The sequence below is a fragment of the Oncorhynchus masou genome, chromosome 16, assembly GCF_036934945.1.
Source record: "Oncorhynchus masou masou isolate Uvic2021 chromosome 16, UVic_Omas_1.1, whole genome shotgun sequence".
Classification (NCBI taxonomy): domain Eukaryota; kingdom Metazoa; phylum Chordata; class Actinopteri; order Salmoniformes; family Salmonidae; genus Oncorhynchus; species Oncorhynchus masou.
The window spans coordinates 2,885,776-2,898,486 of record NC_088227.1 but is presented as its reverse complement, the minus strand read 5'-3'; the positions used below and the strand labels follow the sequence as shown (position 1 = coordinate 2,898,486).

At 40.5% G+C, this 12,711-nt stretch overlaps 1 protein-coding gene across 2 annotated transcripts in view; it reads right to left on the bottom strand.

Annotated features, from left to right (window-relative positions):
- Positions 1 to 4,601: 4,601 nt before the first annotated feature.
- prkacba (protein kinase, cAMP-dependent, catalytic, beta a) overlaps positions 4,602 to 12,711 on the bottom strand; it is a 32,973-nt gene continuing 24,863 nt past the window's right edge. For both annotated transcript variants that reach the window (XM_064990547.1, XM_064990546.1), the window contains exon 10: positions 4,602 to 12,457. In XM_064990547.1, the coding sequence (XP_064846619.1) occupies positions 12,332 to 12,457 (126 nt within the window). In that variant the 3' untranslated portion in view covers positions 4,602 to 12,331. The remainder of the gene's footprint in view (positions 12,458 to 12,711) is intronic.

Here is a 12,711-nt window from a genome sequence, read left to right as displayed (position 1 = left end):
TCCAGGTGAAAAGGTTCAGAGCTTGCGGTAGGAGTCCGGAGATGTGAAGAAAAAGCAGTCCGTATACTCTTGAATCGCGCTGTGCAGACTGGCAGGAGTTGACCGGGCTAAGGATGGCTGATGACCGCTAGCAGTGGCTAACTGACGACGAGCTAATTAGCTGGCTAGCTTCTGCTGGGGATTCTGGTTCTAAAGTATAGAAAATAGCAGATCCATACCACATTGGGTGAGGCAGTTGAAGTCAGAAGTTTACATACAAATTAGCCAAATACATTGCTGACATTTAATCCGAGTAAAAATTCCCTGTCTTAGGTCAGTTAGGAACACCACTTTATTTTAAGAATGTGAAATGTCAGAATAATAGTAGAGAGAATGATTTATTTCACATTTTATTTATTTCATCACATTCCCAGTGGGTCAGAAGTTTACATACACTCAATTAGTATTTTGTAGCATTGCCTATAAAATTGTTTAACTTGGGTCAAATGTTTCGGGTAGCCTTCCACAAGCACAATGTTATATGAGATTGAGGTCAGGGCTTTGTGATGACCACTGCAATACATTGACTTTGTTGTCCTTAAGCCATTTTGCCATAACTTTGGAAGTATGCTTGGGGTAATTGTCCATTTGGAAGACCCATTTGCGACCAAGCTTTAACTTCCTGACTGATGTCTTGAGATGTTGCTTAAATACATCCACATATTTTCCCCTCTCATGACGCCATCTATTTTGTGAAGTGCTCCAGTCCCTCCTGCAGCAAAGCACCCCCACAACATAATGCTGCCAACCCCGTCCTTCACGGTTGGGATGGTGTTCTCGGCTTGCAAGCCTCCCCCTTTTTCCTCAAAACATAACGATGGTCATTATTTTTTAACCTTTATTTAACTAGGCAAGTCAGTTAAGAACAAATTCTTATTTTCAATGACGGCAAAGGAACAGTGGGTTAACTGCCTTGTTCAGGAGCAGAACGACAGATTTTTAACCTTCCGGTTACAAGTCCAATGCTCTAACCACTAGGCTACCTGCCGCCCCGGCATTATGGCCAAACAGTTCTATTTTTGTTTTTATAATTTCTCCAAATAGTACAATCTTTGTTCCCATGTGCAGTTGCAAACCGTAGTCTGGCTTTTTTTATGGCGGTTTTGGAGATGAGGCTTCTTCCTTGCTGAGAGGCCTTTCAGGTTATGTCGATACAGGACTCATTTTGCTGTGGATATAGATACTTTTGTAAGGGTTTCATCCAGCATCTTCACAAGATCCTTTGCTGTTGTTCAGGGAATTGATTTGCACTGTTCACACCAAAGTGCGTTCATCTTTAGGAGACAGAACGCGTCTTCTTCCTGAGCAGTATGACGGCTGCGTGGTCCCATGGTACTATTGTTTGTACAGATGAACGTGGTACCTTCAGGCGTTTGGAACTTGCTCCCAAGGATGAACCAGACTTGGTTGATTTCTTTTGATATTCCCATGACGTCAAGCAAAGAGGCACTGAGTTTGAAGGTAGGCCTTGAAATACATCCACAGGTTCACCTCCAATTAACTCAAATTATGTCAATTAGCCTATCAGAAGCTTCTAAAGCCAAATACATAATTTTCTGGAATTTTCCAAGCTGTTTAAAGGCACAGTCAACTTCTGACCCACTGGATTTGTAGGTGAAATTTGTGGGTGAAATCCACAAATCCACAAAGTGAAATAATCTGTCTGTAAAAAATTGTTGGGAAAAAAATACTTGTCATGCACGAAGTAGATATCCTAACCGACTTGCCAAAACTATAATTTGTTAATAAATGTGTGGAGTGGTTGAAAAATGAGTTTTAATGACTCCACCTTAAGTGTACGTAAACTTCCGACTTCAACTGTACATATGGACGAGCGATGTCAGAGCGGAAAGGACTAAGATACAGTAGAATAGTATTTGAAAAAAACAGTATATACATATGAGATGAGTAATGCAAGATATGTAAGCATTAAGTGAATGAGATAACATAGAATATTATAGAAAAGCATGTATACACATGTGAGTAATGCTAGATATGCAAACATTATTAAAGTGACTAGTGTTCGATTCCTTAAAGTAGCCAGTGATTCCTAGTCTATGCCTATAGGCAGCAGCCTCTAATGTGCTAGTGATGGCTAATTAACAGTCTGATGGCCTTGAGATAGAGACTGAAAAGCAGTGTCTCCTAGAGGCTCTGTTGTGCCTTCTTCACAACACTGTCTGTGTGGGTGGTCCATTTCAGTTTGTCAGTGATGTGTATGCCAAGGAACTTAAAGCTTTCCAGCTTTCCCGTCGATGTATGTAGGGGGTGCACCCTCTGCTGTTTCCTTTAGTCCACAATCATCCCCTATGTTTTGTTGATGCTGAGTGAGAGGTTGTTTTCCAGGCACCACTCTCCCAGAGCCCTCACCTCCTCCCTGTAGGCTGTCTCATCATCGTTGGTAATCAAGCCTACTACTGTTGTGTTGTCTGCAATTGAGTTGGATGCGTGCTCGACCACGCAGTCATAGGTGAACACGTGGAGCCGGTTCGGTCATCATGTAAGGATGACATGGTTGTAAGTAGCAAAGTGTAAACACATGTTGTAACATAGAAACAAAATGGACAGGGACAATGATTTAATGTTAGAGATGTCACAACCTGTGATGTCAAGTGTCACAAGCTGGACAACTGCTGACCCTAGAGAAAAACCTAAGGAAATTGAATTGGGGAAGATGTCTCCCTCTATTTTGAGAAACACTGAACAAAAACTTCCAATATATAAAAATAAAAAAAGTAAATTGAAACATTCATTCGGCACTAATCGATGGATTTTACGACTGGGAATACAGATATGGATTTGATGATAACAGACACCATTTTTTTTTTAAATGCAATGGTGTTCATTATCCTTAACTTACGCCTGCCCATAACATAACCCCAGTACCACCATGGGCCACTGTTCACAACAATGACAACAGCAAACCGCTCACGCACATGACGCCATACACACTGTCTGCCATCTGCCCACTACAGTTGAAACTGGGATTCATCGGTAAAGAGAACACTTCTCCAGCGTGCAAGTGGCCAGCTAAGGTGAGCATTTGTCCACAAGTCAGTTACGAGTGGCACAGCAGTCTAAGGCACTGCATCTCAGTGCTAGAGGCGTCACTACAGACCCTGGTTCGATTCCAGGCTGTATCACAGCCAGCCATGATTGGGAGTCCTATAGGGCAGCGCACAAATGGCCCAGCGTCGTCCGGGTTAGGCTGTCATTGTAAATAAGAATTTGTTCATAACTGACTTTCCTAGTTAAATAAAGGTTAAATTTTAAAAAACGACACCAAACTGCAGTCAGGTCAAGACCCTGATGAGGACAACGAGCACGCAGAGGAGCTTTCCTGAGAGTTTGACAGTTTGTGCAGAAATTCTTTGGTTGTGCAAACCCAAAATTTCATCAACTGTCCTGGTAGCTGGTCTCAGACAATCCCACAGGTGAAGAAGCCGAATGTGGAGGTCCCGGGTTAGCGTGGTTAAATATGGTGGTGAGGCCGGTCGGACATACTGCCAAATTCTCTAAAATGTTCAAAGGGGCTTATGGTCGAGCAATGAACATTAAATGATCTGGTAATAGCTCTGGTGGACTCTGGTAAATAGCTCTGGTGGACTCTGGTAATAGCTCTGGTGGACTCTGGTAAATAGCTCTGGTGGACTCTGGTAATCGCTCTGGTGGACTCTGGTAATCGCTCTGGTGGACTCTGGTAATCGCTCTGGTGGACTCTGGTAATCGCTCTGGTGGACTCTGGTAATCGCTCTGGTGGACTCTGGTAATCGCTCTGGTGGACTCTGGTAATAGCTCTGGTGGACTCTGGTAATCGCTCTGGTAATAGCTCTGGTGGACTCTGGTAATCGCTCTGGTGGACTCTGGTAATAGCTCTGGTGGACAATCCCGCATTCAGCATGTCAATTTCAGGCACCCTCAAAACTTTACATCTGTGGCATTGTGTTGCGTGACCAAACTGCACATTTTAGTGGCCTTTTATTGTCCCCAGCAGAAAGTACATTTGTGTAATGCGGTTTAATCAGCTTCTTGACATGCCACACTTGTCAGGTGGATCGATTATTTTGGAAAAGGAGAAATGCTCACTAACAGGGATATCAACAAATGTGGGCACAAAATGAAAGAAACAATCTTTGTGTATATATAACATATCTTTTGTTTCAATTCATGGAACATGGGACGAACATTTTACATGTGGCATTTATATTTTTGTTAACAATTTGTAACAATCACATATGACCCTTACACTTAAATGAAAGGTTCATAAATGTCAGGATGTTCATTAAAATACACCTCAAAACGTCAAATCAGTGAACAATTCCTTATAGCATACTTTTGGTGAAAGATTGGAAGAAAACAGGTAGCCTGTGAATTATCTATACAACCTTAACATGAATTACTTGCATAAAATCTGGTTTCATATTAAAACAAGAAAATAATCTCAAAGTTATGCACAACTTCAAGGTGAAACCAAAAAAAAACAAAGACATTTCACATAATGAATGTTATTTCCAAGCATGTAAGTAAGAGTAATGTTAATGTGATATTCAACAACAACAAAAAACATGACATCCAGCCTTTATTAAAACCTTATTGTCCATGAATGTCACTGCAGCATTTATTGCATACAGCATCTCTTCAGTCAAATTATATACAAAATATAATATTTTAAGAAATAAATGTATTACAGTGACATCTTTTGTTCCATAAAATCTGTTACAGCAAATTTATGTTATACTTCTCTAGCAAACAAGTAACTATGGGTGGGAAAAAGTGGCCTTCTAAATGACATTGTGCAACATATCCAAAAAACTAAATACAGCCATTTTTCATATTATGGCCTATACTGGTATGCTTGTGACTATAAATTAGTTATACATTGAAACAATTTTCATCTGCAAGGAGTGTCAGGTAGCTCAGGAAATAGTGCCTTAATTTACAAGTAACTTTGCAACAAACATTACACACATCATTCAAACTCACAAGTTGCTGTAAATTTACCATAGTTTTGGGAAATGGATAAACACATTCATAGAGATTGGATTGACACATGCTTAATACCCAGGATGTTAACAAGGCATAAGATTGGATTGACACATGCTTAATACCCAGGATGTTAACAAGGCATAAGATTGCAAAGTAGCCTATTTCATGAAATATTATTTACCTAATAATATATATATATATTTAAAACAAAAAATCTAACATACTGGGACCTATGCAAGTTTAAACATAAAAATATATCCAATAAATGTATCTCTAATAAGTATATATAAAAAAAATAGCAATTGTTCCTCTGAAATGAGCTGAACAAAATGCCATATGAAAGGAGCTGAAACTCAAGAAAAAAAATTGCATGTGAAATCATGTTTTAGTTTGTGAGAATACAACATCTTCAATACCCATTCAAGGGAGTCGCTACAGTACACTGTTGTATGGAGGGATGTAACAAATGGAAACAGACATGCAGGAGTAAAAAAATAGAAATGGCAGTTACACAATGTCTTCTGAGCGCTTTGCTAAATGATCATTTAAAAACAAAAAGGTGAGACTGAACCTGCCCATGTAACCAACACTGCTTCACAGACACAGCTATGTAACATCTGACAAAACTAAAGCAACTAAACCATTTACATTTGAACAGTTAAAGGAAAACATGTATTAAAGGAAAATTCCATTGTTAATACAGTCCCAAAATGTTTTGCATGTCAGCAATGAAGTTTTCAAAATAAGTCACTTTCAAAATACAGAAATACTGCTGCATTTTGCATCATACAGGCTATATTTCTGCTGACATGGAAAACATTTCGGGACTGTATTAACGGACTAATGAAACAAATACCAAAATATATTTGTTCCTTTAATTCAAAACAACTATAAGCTTCTGCAGTTTTCGGATGTGCTACCAAAATGACAACCTATTGTATAGAACAGGGATTCTCAAGCTTTTTGGGTCCAGGGACCCGTTTTGTGACAGCAAATTATATCAACCTCATAAATCAGAACAGCTTGAGTGCGATAAAAATAGAGTTTTACTTGGAGAATGTTTACATGCACACTAGTAATTTGAATTTAAACTACTTATGACAGAAGGCCGAGTATGCCATTAGTCTTGTAAAGAAACACTACTCTGCTTATCTGTGTAAGGTCATAATCGAAGTCAGCACACGCAGAATAAAACACCTGGTTTTCAGAGAAATCTTTCAAATAATTAGGACATTTAAACATCTTAATTGACGTTCCAGAGGTGTATTTGATCTGACATGAGCAAGTACTGGGTAGCGTAAGCGTCCCTTATGCATGTGTGAAGTGAGTTCGGAAAAACTGAAAGTATGCATCTTAAAGTTCACATTCAAATTTACCATACACATGTCCGTACTCAGAATCAAATTGTCTTTGCAAAAATAACATGGTCAGTGTGGTAGAACGTTTGTGAATGGCGATTTTCTGCATTTATCCAAAGTCCAGATGTGTCCATGTAAACAGCAAAATCGTTCTTGCAAAGTACATAAACTATTATAAACTATTAAACTCACTATTCACAATAATCTGATTGTGTGCATGTAACCGTGCTCAATGACGTCTGCAGTGGACGAACTGTCTCAGCCCGGGGAACTAACATTTAAAAAGGTCTGCCTCTTGCAATTGGAAAGAAAATGATCAGTTTAGGCTAATTTCTTGAGTTCCACACATTTTGCCATAGCTTTAAATCTAATATTCTGCAATTTTACACATTTTACCATGAGGCAGAGAGATAATGTTGCAGTTTTAAAGCTACAACAGTCTTCACTCTTCTGGGAAGGCTTTCCACTAAATGTTGGAACATTGCTGCGGAGACTTGCTTCCATGCAGCCACAAGAGCATTAATACGGTAGGGAACTGATGTTGGGCGATTAGGCTCACAGTCAGCATTCCAATTAATCTCAAAGGTGTTCAATGGATTTGTACAGTGCATTCGGAAAGTATTCAGACTATTTTCTCTACATTTTGTTACGTTACAGCCTTATTCTAAAATGTATTAAATATTTTTTTTAATTATAAATCTACACACAATACCCCATAATTAAAGTAAAACAGGTTAAGAAATTTTAGAAAATGTATTAACATAAGTATTCAGACCCTTTGCAATGAGATACGAAATTGAGCACAGGTGCATCCTGTTTCCATTGATCATCCTTCAGATGTTTCTACAACTTGATTAGAGTCCACCTGTGGTAAATTCAATTGATTGGACATGATTTGGAAAGGTACACACCTGTTTATAGAAGGTCTCATAGTTGACAGTGCATGTTAAAACAAAAACCAAGCCATGAGGTCGGAGGAATTGTCCGTAGAGCTCAGAGACAGGATTGTGTCGAGGCACAGATCTGGGGAAGGGTACCAAAAAAATTGAAGGTCCCCAAGAACACAGTGGCCTCCATAATTCTTAAATGGAAGAAGTTTGGAACCACCAAGAATTTCCCTAGAGCTGGCAGCGAGGCCAAACTGAGCAATCGGGGGAGAAGGGCCTTGGTCAGGGAGGTGACCAAGATCCCGAAGGTCACTCTGAGCTCCAGAGATCCTCTGTGGGGATGGGAGAACCTTCCAGAAGGGCAACCATTTCTGCAGCACTCCACCAATCCGTCCTTTATGGTAGAGTGGCCAGACGGAAGCCACTCCTCACGACAGCCAGCTTGGAGTTTGCCAAAATCCACCTAAAGGATTCAGACCATGAGAAACAAGATTCTCTGGTCTGATGAAACCAAGATGGAACTCCTTGGCCTGAATTCCAAGCATCACGTCTGGAGGAAACTTGGCACCATTCCTACGGTGAAGCACAGAGTTGGCAGCATCATACTGTGGGGATGTTTTTCAGCGGCAGGGACTGAAGAGACTAGTCAGGATCGAGGGAAAGATGAAAGGAGCAAAGTACATTGATCCTTGATGAAAAATAGCTCCAGAGCACTCAGGACCTCATACTAGGGCGAAGGTTCACCTTCAAACAGGACTACGACCCTAAGCACACAGCCAGGACAACACAGGAGTGGCTTTGGGACAAGCTTCTGAATGTCCTTGAGTGGCCCAGGCTGAGCCTGGATTTGAAACCGATCAAACTTCTCTGGAGAGACTTGAAAGCAGCTGTGCAGCAACACTACCCCTCCCCAAATACAGGTGTCCCAAGCTTGTGGCGTCACACCCAGGATTTAATTGCTGCCAAAGGTGATTTAACAAAGTACTGAGTAAAGGGTCGGAATAATTCTGTAAATGTTAGTTTTTTAAATTTAATAAATTTGCACAAATGTCAACCTGTTTTTTGCTTTGTCATTGTGGGGTATTGTGTGTAGATTGAGGGAAAAACAATTGAATACATTTTAGAATAAGGCTGTAACGTAACAAAATGTGTAAAAAAGTCAAGGGGTTTGAATACTTTCCAAATGCACTGTGTGTGGATATATATCTATATATCCACACACTACCAGTCAAAAGTTTGGACACACTTACTCATTCCAGGTTCTCTCATAATTGTACTATTTTCTACATTGTAAAATAATAGTGAAGACATCAAAAACTATAAAATAACACACATGGAATCATGTAACCAAGAAATGTTCAATCAAAATATATTTTATATTTGAGATTATTCAAAGTAGTCACCCTTTGCCTTGACAGCTTTGCACAATCTAGCCATTTTCTCCACCAGCTTCATGAGCTCGTCAGCTGGAATGGATTTCCATTAACAGGTGTGCCTTGTTAAAAGTTAATTTGTGGAATTTCCTTCCTTCTTAATGTATTTGATCAGTTGTGTTGTGATAAGGTAGGGGTGGTATACAGAAGATATAGCCATATTTGGTAAAAGACCAAGTCCAAGAAAAGCTCAAATAAGCAAAGAGAAACAACAGTCCATTACTGTAAGACATGAAAGTAAGTCAATGCGGAACATTTCAAAAACTGAGTTTTATCAAGTGCTATGATTAAATTGGCTCATGAGGACCGCCACAGGAAAGGAAGACCCAGAGTTAACTCTACTGCAGAGGATAAGTTCATTAGAGTTAACTGCACCTCAAATTGTTGAATTGTGAAGCATTTATTTGGGCTGCAAACACATCAACATCAACTGTTCAAAGGAGACTGCATGAAATCAGGCCTTCATGGTCGAATTGCTGCAAAGAAACCACTACTAAGGGATACCAATAGAAAGAAGAGACTTGCTTGAGCCAAGAATCACAAGCAATGAACATTAGACCGGTGGAAATCTGTCATTTGGTCTGATGAGTACAAATATTAAAATTCTTGAGAGACAGATGTTGAATGGATGATCACCGCATGTGTGGTTCCCTCCGTGAAGCATGGAGGAGGTGTGATGGTGCTTTGCTGACGACACGGTTTTATAATTCAAGGCAAAATTAACCAGCATAGCTTCCACAGCATTCTGCAGTGATAAGCCATCACATCTGATTTGCGCTTAGTGGGACTATCATTTGTTTTTCAACCGGACAATGACCCAACACGCCTACAGGGTGTGTAAGGGCGATTTGACCAAGAAGGAGAGTGATGGAGTGCAGCATCAGATGACCTGGCCTCCACAATCACCTGACATCAAAACAATTGAGATGGTTTGGGATGAGTTGGACTGCAGAGTGAAGGAAAAGCAGCCTAGCATATATGGGTACTCCTTCAAGACTGTTGGAAAAACAAAACAACTGGTTGAGAGAATGCCAATAGTGTGCAAAGCTGTCATCAAAGCAAAGGGTGGCTAATTTGAAGAACCTCAAATATAAAATATACTTGTTTAACACTTTTTTGGGCTACTACTGTACATGATTCCATAGTTGATGTCTTCACTGTTATTCTACGATGTAGAAAATAGTAATTATAAAGAAAAATCCTTGAATGAGGTGTCTACAAACTTGACTGGTACTGTATATGTGTATAACATCTGGTTACGGGCCCCCTGCAGTTCCCCACTTTGAGAACCCATGGTATACAGTAATTCTATACTGAACAAAAAGATAAAACGCAACATGTAAAGTGTGTCACATTTTTCATGTGCGGAAATAAAAGTTCCCAGAAGTTTTCCATACGCACAAAAAGTGTATTTCAAATTTTGTGCAGAAATTTGTTACCATCCCTTTTAGTGAGCATTTCTCATTTGCCAAGATAATCCATCCACTTGACAGGTGTGGCATATCAAGAAGCCGATGTTTACAACATGATCATTACAAAGGTGCACCTTGTGCAGGGGACAATGAAAGCCCACTCGTGTCACACAACACAATGCCACAGATGTCTCAAGTTGAGGGAGAGTGCAATTGGCATACTGACTGCAGGAATGTCCATCAGAGAGAATTGAATAATAATTTCCCTATCATTAGCTGCCTCCAACGTCATTTTATAGAAGTTGGCAGTGCGTCCAACCGGCCTCACACCCGCAGACCACGTTTAGCCACACCAGCCCAGGACCTCCACATCCGGCTTCTTCACATGCGGGATCGTCCGAGACCAGCCACCCAGACAGTTGATGAAACTGGGTTTGCACACCCAAATAATTTCTGCACAAACTGTCAGAAACCGTTTTAGAGAAGCTCATCTGCATGCTCGTCGTCCTCATCAGGGTCTTGACCTGACTGCAGTTTGGCGTCGTCACCGACTTCAGTGGTCAAATGCTCACCTTAGATGGCCACTGGCACGCTGGAGAAGTGCACTCTTCACAGCTAAATCCAGGTTTCAACTGTACCGGGCATATGGCAGACAGCGTGTATGGTGTCGTGTGGGCGAGTGGTTTGCTGGCGGTGGGGTTATGTATGGGAAGGCATAAGCTACGAACAACAAACAATTACATTTATCGATGGAAATTTGAATGCAGAGATATCATGAGACGATCCATTATTGTGCCACTCATCCGCCGCCATCACCTCATGTTTCAGCAAGATAATGCACAACCCCATGTCACAAGGATCTGTACACAATTCCTGGATGCTTAAAATATCCCAGTTCTTCCATGGCCTGCATACTCACCAGACATGTCACTCATTGAGCATGTTTGGGATGCTCTGGGTTGACGTGTATGACAGCATGTTCCAGTTCCAGCCAATATCCATCAACTTCACACAGCCGTTGAAGAGGAGTGGGACAATATTCCACCGGCCACAACCAACAGCCTGATCAACTCTATGCGAAGGAGATGTGTCCGTTGCACTGCATGAGGCATATGATGGTCACACCAGATACTGACTGGTTTTTGGATCCACACCACCACTTTTTTTTTAAGGTGTCTGTGACCAACAGATGCATATCTGTATTCCCAGTCATGTGCAATCCATAGATTATTTCAATTGACTGATTTCCTTATATGAACTGTAACTTCGTAAAATCTTTGAAATTGTTGCATGGTTTCGTTTATATTTTTGTTCAGTGTAGTTAAAGCCCATAAGTTTCCTACCCCTCTTGGGGTTGTTGTACCTTAAAATATATAATCTCACTTCATCTTAATTTGAATACAATACATACTCGGAGGTTAAAAAAATTAAAATAAAATGCCCCATGACCTGACAAGTAAAACATTGCTACAAATGATAAATTAAACATCTCACAGGTTTTTGCTTTGTAATAAGGTTTGCTACTACTGTACCCCTCATCAAGGACTGCATGCCCATGTGACGGTGGTATTGTATTGACTATTTTCCTTTTCTGACATCCATTTCTTTGTAAAAAGATACTGTATCTTTAGATTATGCAGAAAGACACAGTCTACTTCTTAAGGACAGCAAAATGTTTAGGATTATAGACTGGGCCAAGAAAGTTGAATTAAACCTAAAACAAACACTGACGTGTAGGCCTAACACACAGGAACTGGCACGAGTCACTAGCAAGAACTAGGAGCAACTTAAAAATCACTCAAATGTGTAATGCCACCTACTATAGACTAACTCTTTGTGCCACTGTAAAATGGGCATTTCATTGGTTTTTGTCTTGCTTTGCAAATAATCACTTGGTTTAAAATGGAGGGAAGGGGGGGGGGATTCCTTAAAGCAACAAATGTTTTAAAAACAAAACAGGAAACAAAAGACAAAAAACGTGGTCTACCTAGTATTTTTGTGTCGCAGCACGAGGGGTGTCTGCATAATGTGCCTGTGTATACGTTTAGTGCTAACCGCACGCGAGGAGGATCATGGCAAGAAGGACCTCATTCAACCTTGTGGAATGAAGGAACTAGGCAATTGTTTTGAATGCGTCATGTCTCAGCTCCACCCTCAACAGACTGCAAAAATCCCAATACATGTGAGACCTTATGGAACACGCCTGCCTCCCCTTGCTAGAATTCGGAAAACTCCTTCGCACACTTTTCTGTGTCGGACACACGGACATCCTCCTCTTCGTAGTCGTCAAAGTTGCTTGTGTCTCCTGGTCCTCTGCACTTTGGTATGAAGGGAGCTTCCACCTGAAAGGCAACAGGACAAGTGTGTGAGTGGCTCGAAAGACCACAATACAATCACAACAGCTACACATTGTTTATGTAAGGCAATCAATCTATGTTGGTGATGAGGGTTAGAGGGAAAAGCACTGAACTCCCAACATCCTTGCCTACAAGCCCTGCAAGGCCTTTATAATGCAAATGTGTTATATCTGGCAGTGTTTTTATGACGGTAAAGCTCATATTTAATTACACCTGGAATGTCAATCTTTCTGGGGATA